A 15741-nucleotide genomic window follows, 5' to 3' on the forward strand; every position below is an offset into this window, starting at 1 on the left:
AGCAGATTAGCTAGTAGAAAGGACTCTCTTCTGTATGACATTCTTTATTGGAACCAAAGACTATTCCATTACTTGATTTTTTTTAGGTGTCAACTAGCATTGTCATCATAGTATACACAGCACTTGGTTCATGCATGACATAGAAATTTTAATGTTAGCCCTTCCCAATATCTGACTTTGACAGCATAATGTTCTGTCACAGCTTTTGTATCTAAAGGTTGAGTTTTACAGAATTAACTCTGATTTTGGATATCTTGTCATCTTGTAGAGGCAATATGTTGCCGTTCAACACTTAAAGATATAAACAGCATTAGGAGTGATGTGTGAGGCTGAAATTGAATTCTGCAGTTTTGGAACTCAACAATGAAATAACAGTTGGAATGAATCTTGCATCTACTAATGGTTAATCGCTACCTACTAAAGCAAAATGCAGTTTTAGTGTGTTACGTGGGGACTCTGTCCAGCCTGTTTTGTCCCTTTTCTGGTATTTATGGATGATACAGGGGCTTTCATTAGATGACTGACGACCAAAATAACTACCACCTTCCTGATACTTTGTGGTTCCACAAAGGTGGTGATGTGGAACAAACAAACAAACCCCACAGGTTTTGTCCAACTCAGAGCAGTGGCTGTTGACAACCAGGAATGTGTGTAATTGCTTGGCAAAAGCCCTGAGTACTGCTGGTAAGAGACTTCCTGTCACTTGGTAAAAACGTGCTTCTTTAGTGTGTCGTCTGCAGAGTAGTACATATTCTGCCTAAAGTTCTACAGGGCTACACGAGGAAAAATTCAGGATTCTTGGTATGCAACGGCATTACAGCATATACTAGAAGTTAATAATGAAGCAAAACACACTTCATATAATACAGTTTTTGTTTGTTTATTTTTCAGCTGGGAAGGATATTTATGAAATTTGACCCTAGTTTAAATTATTTCAAGCCTCCCAAAGAAACCAGAAGTAGTAGTCCTTTTAAAATTGCTGTGGGAGTGAGTTATTTAAATATCTTAGATTGGTAGTGTTTGTGCAAGTACTTCTTACAATAATTTTTAGTTGATTTGGAATTAATTATTTGATTTTTGTTGACAAGTAGCATGTGGTGTTCATAAATTTGCCAAGAATTCATCTCAAGCAGGAGTTGAATAGAAATTTTTGATACTTGGTATAAATGAAGGTATATCTATTAAGTTTATAAGCTACTTTTTTCATGTTCCTTTGTAGTTGTACCTGGATTTATTGTTATGCATACAGCCAAGAAACTTCTGAGAGCTGTCAGAAGTGCTCACATTGCTGCCAGATGTAACTATGAGATGTAATTCCAGGATATATCGAAGTTGGCTACTAATTAACATTTGTTGTTATAGTTAATAGAAGCCCATTCAAAGCAAACATGACTTTCTCTGTATGATTGTTGTAATTTAACTTGGCTGGCAACCAAACACCACACAGCTGCTTGCTCACTCTCCCCCTGCAGGGAATAGAGGAAGGGTAAAGGTAAGGAGACTTGTAGATTGAGAAAAAAACAATTTAATAATTGAAATAAAATTAAACTTAAAATAATAATGACAATAATAATAACAGTATAATATGCAAATGAGTGGTGCACAGTGCTTACTACCTGACAACCAGTGCCCAGCCTGTTCCTGGATAACAATCCCAGAGGAGCAAAAAATCCCAAAACTGAAACAGAAGTCCCGAAAGAGGAGAGAGCGTTCCAGTTGGCCCTCATTTATATACTAAACATGATGCTAGATAATGTGGAATGTCTTACTGGCATATCTAGATGCCAATTTAGGTCTGCAGTACTACGCTCCCCACCCTCAGTTGCTACTGCACCTCCAGACTAGCAAAACATGGGAAAATTGGAAAGTCGTTGATCTTCCAGTAACAACTAAAAGCATTAGTATGTTATCAACATTCTTGGCATACTGATTCTAAAACACAGCACTACTCTAACTACTGAGAGTAGAAAATGAACTCTGTCCCAGCTGAAACCAAGATAATGATATACTGATATGGAATATCACTATGCTGGAAAGGCTGTGTGTTCTAGAGATTTAAAATATCTTTTCCTTAACATGAATAAACCCAAATGCAAAGTCAGAATTAAGATTCATAAAGTTTAATGTAGGTTATAAACATTTATCTGCTGTGTGAACATACTAGTGGCTATTGATACCCAAATCCCTGGATATAAGAACTATATTGGGCAGGGGATCAGATTAGGTCGTAACTTAAGCTCTTTGACCCCAAGTCCATCAACATTATATTCAAGAAGTCTGTGTGAGTAACACCTGATGTTTTTACAATTTGAATAATTCAAGCGGGAAGTACAATGAAGTGAAATAACTGAGATGCTTGGTTTTATCTTTGGCCTTAGTATAGAAATTTGTCTATTAAGCTGGTCTGTAAAAATGTTTGGTTCAGAAGTCACAACAGATGGTTTCATTGTCCTGGTTATTCCCTGCTTGATAGTGTTTGGCTTTTCAGATTGTTTTAGCGACTGATTTGTTGTAAATATTCAGCCAGCCTTGTCTCATACATTGAGCTACAACACTGAAGTGTTGGACTTTACTTCCCTTGTTTGTCTTTCAATTTTTTTTTTTTGTCATAAGCTTACTTTCCTACTGTGTGTTGTTTTCCGCTGCCCTATTTTCTAGCAGAAGTTTAGATCTTAGAGATGGCCCTCAGTTTTTCATTGTTTCTCCTTTGCTGCCACATTACCTTTCTTCAGAAATTGTAGTTAGTAATGTTTTCCATTAAATGTCCACAGTAAGTTATAATACTATAAAACAAGTTTGCTTTTTCATCAGAGAAGTGTAAGAAATCCCTGCAATTGTAGGTGTTATAATGGTGCATGATCCATGTTGATTAATGATTGTCTACTGAAGATATGGACTGAATGGATTCCTCCTTTCTACTTGGATATCTTACAAGTATGATTTTTAAAATAGTTTTAGGGCACATGAGAATAAACTACAAATGCCTTAACCATGAGGAGAGTGGTAGTCTTAACCCATAAATGTGTAGGAGAAGTATGGCTCTTCTCAGGTTTTCAACACAAGATACAGATGCTTGACACAGAGGAGCAAAATTTCAGCTATTTGGCAAAGTATGTTCAGTATTAGAAGAGATTTCATTGCTTATGTGAATGCATGGGCTATAAACTATTCATTTCGGCTCTCACGGAGAACTTCTGAGGTTAGTCATTACAAGTGGTTGAAAACAGATCACAATTTCACATTTGATAGGGACAGAAATGGCATGTCCAAACATCACTTAGGTTCCATGAGTTTAATCATGCTTAACCTGACTAATGTTCAAAACTGTCTAGACTTCAATTGATGAGTTTTTGTTGTTCTTTTTCTTTCTTGAGAAGAGTGTGGGACACTGTTTCCATTGTATGTGGGGTTTTTGTTTTCTTTCCAATCAGGCTCAAGTTTGCAATTTTTATCTTGAGAACTCTGTGGTTTTCTACATGGATGCTTTACTACCTCTGTCTTGCCTTCATCTTTCCAGGAATCTTCTTACTTCAGAAGAACTTGTATTTCAGAACTTAACAGAGTCACTGGGTTTAGTATTTTTGTCTAGCAAAAATGAAATTGGACTTGTTAATGCAGTGAAATTTGGAAATTCTGCTTTTCATCTCTTACTCAGTTTCCATCTTCTGAGTGCAGGTTAGAACCAGTGATACATAAGTGCAGGTTGATGTAAATCTTTTGTGTGTGTAAATGTTCCTGTTTGAAAGAAAATACTTGTATTTTGTGTTTCTTAAAGCTAGTTGCATTGTACAACAATTGTATAGTTAGTGTAAAACTTTGAGTCTTCAGTTCTGTTTAAAACTGAGGAACTACAGAGGTTTAAATCAAAAACACTTGTGTAGTATAAAAAGAGAAATTTTGGAAAAGCATAACCTGCGGGCAGGGTAGTTCAACCTTGTTCAGGTGTTCCTGGCTGCTTGGCAAAAGGATACAATTTATCTGGTTTTCTAGAGTTTTTCTCTACAATAAGTTTTAGTCCTTTTATTGGGGAAGTACTGTTCCAAATGGGTGATGACAAAATGATATCCTCATTACTTTCTAAGTCTATAACTGCTGATTTGGCTTTTTCCCATTCAAAAAGTGTAATGAAAGAAAAAAATAATAATTTTAGTAAATACACTTCTGTATGCACAGTTGTATTAACAAATACAAAAGTCAAATTATTTTTTCTTTGAAATTAGATGTATTATGGTTGGGAATAGGTGTGGGAGGGTTGTAATTAGGTCTCCACCTCATATTTTATTGATCTCTGGAATGTAGGTTTGCATTTCCAGCCTGTGCTCTTTGGACTTCGAACCTGATATTATCTGTTCTTGAGAACAGAAAAGTTTGGTGTTCAAATTCATGTGATAACATGCAGAAGAAATTTAAATTTCTTGGCATTAATGTAGTGTTTTAGCATAAAAGTTTAGAATAAAACAGAAAAATAGATCAGACTTCCACAATACGCACTCTGTAAACTGAAAGGCTTATCTTCCTTTACTGATTTACTTTAAGTAAGGAGGAACTGTAAAAATATAACTGGTTATCATTCCCTCTTACACCTAGATTTTGTACGTGAGTGTAGATATTAGATCTTCCCTGTCTGGAGTCTTGAGTAAGTGGTTACAAGCAGTAGCATCAGAGAAATGTGCGTGATGGTCTGAAGATAGGTTGTTGGGATTATTATTTTTTTTTTTTTAAATTAAAAAAAAAGGCTGTACAAGGCTGTACTACAGGGATACTTTTATTTGTTTAGTTTAGTTTTTAAACATCAAAACACTGTTACATTGTAAATATTAAAGGAAGCTTATTTATGTTGAAACAAAACTATTTCCCTCATGATTAAACTCCTCTCAGAGCATGATGTAGGATAATTTCGGAGCTTTATCTTACATCCTACTGTTGAACTCATGAACAGCCTTACTACTTCTCATTATAGGCAAGTAGAAACACAAATAATAAGTCTTAACATAAGTAGCTTTCAATACTGTTTGGGTTTCTTTTTCTTTTTAAACCCTTTGTGTTCTTTGCAGTGAGACTTTTTTTGCTCGGTTTGGCTTTCCACACAAATACTTTCTGATCAACTAGTGTGTTTGGGTTTTTTTGTTATTTTTTTTTTTTTTTAACTTATGATTTCAACGTGTAGCTTCTTGAGGTGTTGCATAATGTCAGCAAACTTGGAGCTTGTTGGACTGAAAAGCTCTGCAGTCTTTTCAAAAGAACTTACAGACTTGCTTAGTGATCCTGAATGTCACCACCTATGTGGTGAGCATATATAGAAGGTGTGCATTGAACAAAAATTTCAAGATAAATCAAAAATACCTTGGTAGGTGAGGTAGAAAGCTACACCAGAATCTACATTGATTTTTAAAGATTAAAGTGAAATAATGAAAAGTTAGCAAATGCCAGAACTTTGCCTGTACAACTTTGAATTTAATCCCCAAGTACATATGTATGTTGATTTAAATAAATAAATAAATAGATTTTTTAGATCTTCAAACACGTTTATATCTCTGTTTTCCTCACAGGACACTACTTCAGCCAATGCTTGAGACTTGCTTTAGTGATAAATTGGAGCTGTGTAGGAAGGACCACTAGTGTTTCCATAATCTGGGCTTCAGTTATTGCAGAAGCTGATGTTTACTGAATAAACAATATGAAAAGAAAAGCAGATGTTGTCAGTGTTAAGTATGCTGCCTTGAAGAATTGTTTTTGAATGCTGCTTTTGCTAAGTAGTTGCAAACTAATTAATATGTAATGCTGATGTTTACCATCTTCATGGTAATTAAGTTGTTTAAATTTAAGTTGACTAGTCACTGTTCTTTATTTTGTCGTGCTTAATTATGACCTGGTTAGCAGAAGTGTGTGGAATGGGTTTTGCATCTGAAGTCAGTGGAATCTGGATTGTGAATGTATGAGTTTTAATATGCTGATGTATACACTGGAAAAATTGAGCTTTACAAATTGGCACCCAAAATTAGTGGGCAGTTTCACCTCTTTTGTTTTAACTTAATCCACCAGAAAAACGTCAGAATTCATACTGTCTTGTTTAGTCTGTTTCACTTTCCCCGTATTTCAAGTGTGAGAGCTATAAAGAAGTCCTTGAAGAAATTAGGCTGTGTATTAAAACAAAGCATAAAGTTGTATATTAAACCACAGAGAAATGTATTGAATTCTTGCTGAAATACACTGAAAAGGAAATATCATCTGTTAATGCTTAGAATAACAAAAAAGGTTGTGAAGTGAGGAGAAAGTGAGCAGTCCCACAGTTTTCCTGAAAATATAGGAGAAGACTGATATCCTTAACTTTTGACGTATGGGTAATGAAATGCCTGTAACTTTAATGTTGGTCTTGAAGTAATCTCTTCATGTAGCTTCTTAGCTTTTAAAGCAAATTACAGATTGAAGTTTCATCTACAGTATTCACTTGATAACCTGTGATTCATGGCTAGAATTAGACGCAGCCTTCATTGCTTGAGCTGTGGCAGTAATACACAGCAGTAATAGGTTACTATAGGTTGCTGTTCCCTGTAGACCAGCATTAGATTCTGTTCTGGGAAGTTTTGAAAACTTAATGACAGGAACGTTGTAACTTGAAATGTGCTTAAGTGAACATGGACTACTCGGCCTGTGATCTTTCTGCCATAAAAATCATTGCTCCCTTAGTGGTTTTGTTTGGTTGGTTTTTTGTTTTTGTTTTTAATTTTGGCTTGACACAATCCTTAGTTTTCTCACTCTAGTAACAGGCTTCTTGGCTACCAAATTGTGACTTTCCCTTCAAGATTGTGATTCTCTTCTTGTACTGACTTCATGACATTCTCCTCCTTCACTTGCTTGCCAAAACCTATTTTCTCTGTGACCCATTCATTTGAGCTCTCTAATGCTCTGCATTCAAATTGGTTAGTAGCTTCCTTGGTTCAGGAAGAAGATTCTGAGATTTTAAGACACACCATGAAGCAGTCTAAATCCAAAATTGTTCAGACTTGAAGTTTAGGGAGCACAGGTGGATTTTGCTGGGGTAATCTGTGGAAAAAAATCTTAGACTCCCTTGAGTACATTAAAAAACAAAAAAGTTTTTTACAGTGTGGCTTCATAAGTGGACCAAACCTTTTGTTTGTTTAACTTGGGGAGTTGAAATAACAAAACCACCAATACTTAAAAGAAATTATTCTCTCGCTTAATCTCAACCCACTGCTCCTCTAAATCATAGTGCAACTAGCCTAAAATGAGTAACGTGTATCTCTTGGTGCCTGTTAGGAAAAAGAAAAAAACAACTTTGTTTTGTCCTTCTGTTTTGTAACCTCAGCTCTACCTGTTTGGCAGAAATTATACAATTAAGAAGAGAATATTATGGTGAGGAGTGGCAGACAGTATTTCTAGGTTGTCCTTTAGGCTTCTCATTTAGTTATCTATTAAATGAGATAAAGGGTGAGATCAGTTTTGTCTCTTCTTGCCCTGTGCAAATGGAAAAGATATGAGATACTGAACTTTTTTGGCAACCTGTCTGTTTGGATCTGGGGGGTTAAAAGAAAAACGTAAGCTGTATATTCAAGAACAGATACCCCACCCCCTAAACACCCAAATTTTTACTAATAATTGTGTGTTGTGATCATGTCTTGAGGCAGGTTATTTGAACAGTCAATGCATAAGCTACTTCTGTTGTGGCAAGTCAAATTGGGGAGGGTCAGGGGGAATAAAGGAGTCTTAAGTTACTGTGTACGTAACTAGGATGGGTTCTTATTTGACCTAAAGTCTGTCTTGATGCAGCAGCACAAGCCAGCGAGGAGACTGTCACATTTCGCCGTGAACGCAGCACATTTAGGCGTCAGGCAGTACGACGCCGGCACAATGCAGGGAGTAACCCTACCCCTCCTACATTGCTCATCGGATCACCCCTCAGGTAGGGTATCTAAATGTTCCACCATATTTAGCATGCATGCAGCAGACCACTTCTCCTCACACCTGCCAGTGTTGCCAGGAAAGCACTTTTTACTTCCTTCCCCACCATAACCTCCTTGAGCTGTCACTGCATGTCACTGTGGGCTTGTTGAATTGTGCATGTATATGTGGCACTATTATCAAAATGATCAGGATAGCCAGTCTCTAACATGTTATAGTTGATTTCAGGTTGATAACAAAATGAATTAATGCTAACAAACTTAGACTCAGTGGTTTTTATAAAAAACTTTAGAAACTTTTAATTTCAAGTGATAAAAAAAAAAAAAGCCCAACCCAAGAATATACTATCCATCACTCCTCATTTTGGTTTTCTTTCCTTTAAGAAAGTAAGCATTAGGGACTAGTTCTCTAGTCACTTTTCACATCTGTAGATAGTGAGAGATAAGCATAATAACATAATGGGAGAGCATTATAAAAAGCTAAATCATACATGCAAAGGTTCCAAATCTAAAATACAGGTAAACCATTATATGAACATCCTGCAGCTTTTTTCGAACAAAAGAGAAATAATGAAGTAACAGCAATGTCTTTGTTATAGAATACACAGTATTGCTCAGTATTAAAACTAATTGTGTGGCATTTTGCATGCCTTGGCAATGTTTAAAATGAACTACATACATGTATCCCAGGAGTCCCCAACCTTCACTGGCCCATTTGTTAACAGTACTGAGCCTAGTGATATATTACATGTGACAACTCTGTTTGATCTGTCAACTTGAACAGTAGAAACAGCAACCACAAGTTTTTAAACTTGCTTTTTAAATCTTTTGAACCCGCTGTTGCCTACAGTGTTGGAGAATCTGGCAAGCAGAATATGACCTGTAGAGGAAGGAACACTCCCCTTTACATATCAAAGTAATTCTTCCTCCAGTTATATGATAAATATGCAGGAATAATTGTGTATGTTGTGTATTCTTAACATAGCATCTTCATGTGCTAAACTTATCTTTCAATAATAGGAACAGTCTGCTTTTGTGTTTCAGGAATACTTGTGTAATTTTTTTTTTAACTGGAAAAAGCAATAGAAACTGAGCAAATAGAAAGAAAATATTTTACAGTAGAGGATGGGGGAGGAATTGTGCTGTGTGGCACCACTGAAATAATCAAGTACTAAGTCTCTAAATTTTCCTCAGGCAGGGTGATTGCAAGAATGGTACCTAAAAATCTAACAAATGGAGGATTGACTTCTGCCACATCAAGGATTGGAATTAGTTAGATGTGTTTTTACTGGCCAGTGAAGTATGTAGCAGTAATCACATTTCAGATAACTTTTCATTAAACTTCTGGTCTTGCTGAACGTAGCTTGTTCAACTTTAAGTTAGTGATTTACCTCGCAATGAGGGATGCTAAAAACTTTGCAATCTCTCAGATCACCTTTGCGTTACTTTTTTTGTGGGTTTTTTTTTTTTTAGAGGTGGTAGTATTGTTCTGTGTATTGGTATGTAAGAGGCTGTGCAGACTAATCAGAGCCCCTTAACTGTGCATTAGCCAGAAAACAGCAAGTTTTCTTTCTCTTAGGTAGAAAGTAGGGCAAATAAAGGAGGCTGTATTAAACTGAGGTTGACAGCTGCCTCGTTTTCACGTGCTAGTGCGGTCATTAGGATTCCCATGGATTAAGCTGAACTTCAGTGAGAGATCATGAGAAAACTGAAGTTGATGGAAATAACTTCCTCATGAGACCAGATATTCAAGGGTGAAAAAGTGGACCAAATATTAGTATATTTGGCCTTGTATTTCCTCTCTAAATTTGTTCCTTTCTAAATAATAACTTAAAAATCTGTACTCTGTCTGACATAATTAAAAATACTTGTATTATAAAGATATATTCAGAATTGAATACTTAGTGAGGTTACTTTACTTGAAGTATTGTTTGTAATGCTAAATGACTGTTCCTTGGAGTGGAGTTAAATTCCCTTAGTGCAACCAGACACTAAAGTGCTTTCAGATTTGTTGGACATAAATTCCATTTGAACTACCAACTGTGGAATGTATCTGAAAATTTGTATTTATTACTGTTGTGATTTCTAGGTGAACAGTCTGAAAAAACTTTCCTTTATATGGGCAGCTTAATGTTAGCGTAAATTCTATGTGTTGCTGGAAGAAGAAACCCCTAAGAAAGATTAAAAAAAAAAATAAAAAATTGTGCATAAGGAAGAAATGCGAAGAAACAGAGATTTTTAGCCAGTTACCACCAAGACCCTTTCAAAAGATCACTGCAACTGTACTGACATTATTTGTGTGTGCTAGTAGTGAGCTTCCTTGGCCTAGTTCCTGATACTGTTAGTCCATGTGATTTCAGATGTTAAACTTCTAAGAGTATTAGATCTTTACTTGCCCTGATGTTACTTCTTTCTTATTCTTGCCAGCAAAACTTTAATCTCCCAATCTTCTAACTCTTGCATAAAATTTGACATTGTGGGGATGTTCCCTTAGAACCTGTTGAGTTCCACCTCATTTTATTTTTTAGAATTTTCTATCCCATATTGCAATTACTTTTCACTTCCTCTGTGGAATATTTAGTGAAACAGACAATGACATTATATATGTATGTGCTTACCAATGGTAGATACTTAAGTAAAACATGGTCTAGTAAATTCTGCTAGTTTCATGCTAAATTAGACACAAGAGTAGTTTGCCTTTTAACTTAGAAACAAAACAAAACAAAAAAGCAAACCCCCAAGCCCACACTGAAACAACCAACTACTGATAGGTTTCTGTCCTGCCTAAATGTAAACAATGTTTTAGGCACTTTAAACGTAATTATATGTTGGCATCCTATGTATTCAGTGGTGTCTGCATGTGTGTCTGATACGAGAACATAAGTGACTATCTGAAGCAGAATTTTAATTTTATAATTATTAATTAGAGAATAAATCTTTTACATATCTATGCAGTCTGTTAATGTCAGTGTTTTGGGTTCTTGTGACAGATGTGGATAACCACTGAAAGGCAACTTTGTATATACCTTTTGGTATGTAGCTACTATTTAAGGGAAAGCAGTATTGTTTAGCATTGTTTTGGTGTTTCTAATAATACTTAAGGGAGACATTGAAGGCTGGCACATCTGTGAGCTTCCTTAGGGCTTTTGTTGACATGTAGCTCACAGAGAGCCTTGTCTACAGCAGCACAACACTGAATTTAAAGTTCAGATTCAAATATGTTAGAATATGATAATAATGAGTTGCAGTTTTTTACCTCATGAGCTGTGTGCATGTCTGCTTTATTTTGCATGTGCTTTTCTTAATACATATTCTTTTACTTACATTGGTGTTTTGTTTTCCAGTGGTGCTCTAACAAAAGAACTGAAAGGCAGATGTAGAAAATATTGTTAAAAGCAGGTGCATCAGATATAACCCCTCAACTTTTAGTAAGCTCTTGCTTTTTCAGTTGCCTCAGCAATTGTAGCAGCACACTGTAAAGTGAAACGTTAAAAGCAACTTGTGATAAAGATTGTTTTTCAAAGGAGTGCTTAAGAGATATTTTCAGACATATAAAAGAATTTGTATTTTAAAGACTACAGAAAATAACTTCTTAATTTGATTGCATCCCACAACTAATGACTGTAACATCTAACTTCTTTAAATGCCTAAAATGAAGGGTAATAAAAACACTAATCTTGCAAAGTAGATGTGATATAGAAGTGTAAACATCATGTATTCTGACACTTTGCCATATTTAATATTAAACAAGCTATTAAAAAATAACTGTTAAATAGCTTTATAAAATTTTGCAATGAGAAGGTTGTGAAGAGGAAAATAACATTTTCAAGCGTCTACTCATATAACTATAAACGTACAAATTTCTCTGAAGCCTCAGCTGACTTTTAAAACCTGCTTTTTGATGCAGATATCTGGGTATAGAACTATTTCTTTGTGGTAATAGTACTGAGTAATAAGGTTTTTACTCTAATGTCAAAAAAACTTTAAAATAGACTTAAAACTTTTTCCAATTAATAATTTGTTATAATCATTCTTAATATGTTCAAAAAATTCTGAATCCAAAGGTTTAAATACACAGTTATCTTCAAGGCCTGTGCTAGCCTATAGCTACTAACAAAGCTTAAAGACGTTTTGTTGTTGGGGTGCAGATTAATAGCAAAAAAGATGTTAAAAAAACCTCCAAACAGCCAACTAAACAGTTGTACCTCAATGGGCAAAAAGGACTCTCATGAGAAGACTGAAATGGTCCCTGCTGTATGTAGGTTAGTCTTCAATTAGACTAACCACCAGTAATTTCTTTTGCACTCACAATTTAAGACCTATTCTTAAGAATATAGTTGAGGGTGACTTGAGGAGATGTTAGAAAGCAATACTACTTCTAAGAAGTAGGACAAGAACTGTCTCTCTAGATTACTGATGTAACTAGTGTCCACATGATCTGTTATACAGAACTTCTGGGTTATCTTCACACTAATAAGTGGCTTCTTAATGATATACTCTCTTAAGTTTTCCTCTTTAAACTACAAAGTCTTGTTTTGCTTCACTTCTAGCTATTTTTCTTTTCTCCCTGGTAATATGTCCCCAATCCGTGTTTTCTCGTAGCCTTCAAGATGGTCAGCAAGGCCAGCAGCCCTCCTTGCAGGTCAGAGGGCAGTCCCGCCCCCCTCCCCAGGCAGCTGTGCTCAGCGCTAGCGCCTCCTTGCTGGTGAGAAATGGGAGTGTCCACTTAGAAGCACCACATGCCACTGCATCTGCTGTAGGCGGTAGCAGTTTGCACGATGAACTTGGTATGCAGGCCTTATGTAAACTTGGTGACATGGAAGTGTTTATGCGGCAGATATGTCGGTAATAACATGGTGAAAATAGCTAACCTTAGCTTTGTTTCTGAATCTTGTAGGTACATTTCTTGGAAAGCCCTATTGCTCGTAAATTTCTTGCCTTTCGCAGTTGCCTTTCTAGGCAGTTTCTCTAGCAAATGTACAATGGAAAGCACTCTAAGGATGCATAGATATGTGATGGTGTGAGAGGTTTCATGGCTTGAACCATGCATCAGTTTTCTCACATTGTTGCAGGTAGTTGGGCAAAGAATGGCACCAACTTTGAGGAACTTCTGCTTCCTGTAAAAAATATTCGTTATGGTCCCTAGGAATACTTGATCTTACTTTTTAAAATGAGTTTTGCTTAGCTGCTATTTAAAAAAGAAATCCTCATGTAAATGATGGTGCTTTACTTTTCATGTACACCTTAATTTAGGGGCCTGAGATTGGAAGAAAATTCAGATTTTCTTACATCAAATGCCATCATTTCATGGAGCCTTACAATACCTCTTAGTTCTTTGTGGTCTATTTTATGTAGTATTCTTAACTATTTATTAACTTCTGGGCAACTAATAAAATTGCTAGGGAGAAGGAAGCGAAGATAGTCATAATAAGTGACTGGTCTCCTGAGACACAGTAATGCAGGAGCAGATGTGGAAAAATTCCTGTCAGGAGTCTTTGTAATTGTCTATACATGGCCTGAGTTACTTATGACTTCAGCATTAATATGGTATTCTTCCTCAAATTCCTCTTCAAATGGACATCCTTAGAAATGACAGAAACAGTGACAGTATTTTCAGCAACTGTCAGCTATAATAACTTAAAAGTACACATTAGCTCAGAAAGCTGGCAAAACACTTGTTTTGGACCTTACTGTAACCCAGTACTAAAAGATAAGTGAATTATCATCCTGTTCTGCTGGTGAGGAAGACTTCAAGAGTTGTCAGGCTGTGGTACCCCTTTAAATATGAGTTTGGCTAGCCAGTTGCCATTCTTCTGCACCATCTAGCTGCAGTATAAGGAAAAAATTAATATAAGCAAAACTGAAAAGAACCCTGACATTCTCAGAGGTGTTTTATAAAATTTAACTGCAGTTGTGCTAAATGCACAATGCATTCTATTTATCAGATAATTTTTGTTTTAGAGTCTATGACTCTATTAGTTTCTATATAGAAAAATCAAGACTTATGTCTTAATGCTTGTATGTATCTCTGAACTATGAAAGCTTATCACATGAAACTAAATATTTCTTTATTTAATTTATACTTTTATTTCTTATTTAAAAAAATACTGGAATGTAACTCTGAAATTCAGGGATGGCTGTATCTGTCCAAGGTTAATGTTGAGATTTATTCTTAAAGCCACCATTATTGTATTCGAAGGATTTGATTCATCTGACTCAAATTAATACAATCAGGTTTTATAGAATTCAAGATTTAATACACTGAAGTCTGAGTTGTTTAAGAACTTACATTACTTTGTTTGTAGTAGAAATCAAAGTGGACCATTTAAGAAACTCACCTTTGCATTCACTCTCTAAAAAGACATACTCATTGCACTTGACATGTATTGGAGTCTTCACAAATTTATATAGGTAAATTATTCTGAAATTTTGTGTGTACTTACAGTTGCTTACAGTTACATAGGGCAGCACATTGCCTTTGGGAGGCACAAAACTTCCAGTATCTGCTCAATTAAAAATCTGATGTGTAATAGGGATTTATTCCTGATTTGAAGGTCTGAGCATCTATTTAGAAACTTTCCATGTGTGAAACCAACTATTATAGGCAAGATATGTTTTTATTATTTTAGGAAAATCAGGGTTTTTTTAGTTTGTGTAGCTGGCTTTGTGTGACAGGTACTATCTTTTGTTAGAGTTAAATAGTTGGCAAAATGATGCAAGCTTTCACATGCATGATGCTTTTATCAGGCCTGAAAATAAGGGACAGTATCATTCCTTTTAACTGGTACATGGTTTGTTGTTTTCTAGATTTTTTTAAAAATGATATGGGGGTTTCTTGTTTGTTGGGTTTTTTTTAATCCTCAGTCAGGGATGAATTAACACAACTGCTATTTCCAACCGATGCTGTTGGTTTTGTTCTGTTGTCCCAAAATGAAAGGTGACCTTGTTACTGTACTTTAAATTGTGTATGGTTTGAGGGTGGGGGAGGGTAGTAGTTTGCTTTTTCTTTAACTTTCATTCTGATGCTGATCAAAGCAATGCAGGCGATATGACCAATTCTTTGTAACTGTGGAAATTGCTGTGACTGCCCAGGGCATAAAAAATATTGAAAATAGAGGCTGGGGAAAAAGAAACAAAACCTGATTTACAGCAACTGGAAATATAAGTGACAAATGTAGTATGTGGAGTTAAATATCTCTGTACAATGCATATAAGAATTTATTTTCTTACTGAAATTCTATTAGCATATTCCAGCTCTTCTGGAAGACAAATGGGGAATGTGTTAATTTACATTAAAAGCCCTCATGTTTAGGACTCATTTTTTTTTTTTTTTGTGCACTGATGCAGTATCTGGTTCTATATTCTTTCCATTTATGTGTTGATGTCAAGCTGCAGCTCTTAACAAGACAATGAAATTGTTTGTTTGCTTTAACGATTTGTGTCTGCTAACTTGATTCTGGTGACTTATTTCACAAAGGATGAATCTTACTGTATTACAACTAGCTTACATACAGTCTGGTGACTATACAATTGTCTTTAAATGGGCATTGTCCTGAGAGTAATGCAAGAGATGCTTTGAGGCATAATCTAAAGATAATTATCTGCTGTCTTCCAGGTTTGAAGTAAAAGGATTTTTATCAATTTCGTTGTGGTTAAGTGAGCGCTGAGGAGAAAGTAACTTGAAAAGGTGGAAAAGGAGCTTAATGTGGAGCAGTAAACATGAAGTAAATCATAGGAGGAATGCAGGACGGAAAGGAAAGGTGACAGACCAAATGCTGTGATTATAAACAGGATAGAATGGGTTGGGTTGGAAGGGACCTTA

At 35.6% G+C, this 15741-nt stretch overlaps 1 protein-coding gene across 1 annotated transcript in view; it reads left to right on the top strand.

The window, feature by feature from the left end:
• Positions 1-12768, top strand: part of LOC104530988 (pecanex-like protein 1) — a gene marked incomplete at its 5' end in the record, with an annotated part of 31408 nt that extends 18640 nt beyond the window's left edge. Inside the window, 2 exons of the mRNA XM_029086938.1 lie at positions 7774-7921; positions 12522-12768. Of these exons, the coding sequence (XP_028942771.1) occupies positions 7774-7921; positions 12522-12768 (395 nt within the window). The remainder of the gene's footprint in view (positions 1-7773; positions 7922-12521) is intronic.
• Between the last annotated feature and the right edge of the window lie 2973 nt (positions 12769-15741).

This window comes from Antrostomus carolinensis, unplaced genomic scaffold (genome assembly GCF_000700745.2).
Source record: "Antrostomus carolinensis isolate BGI_N321 unplaced genomic scaffold, ASM70074v2 scaffold9639, whole genome shotgun sequence".
Lineage (NCBI taxonomy): Eukaryota > Metazoa > Chordata > Aves > Caprimulgiformes > Caprimulgidae > Antrostomus > Antrostomus carolinensis.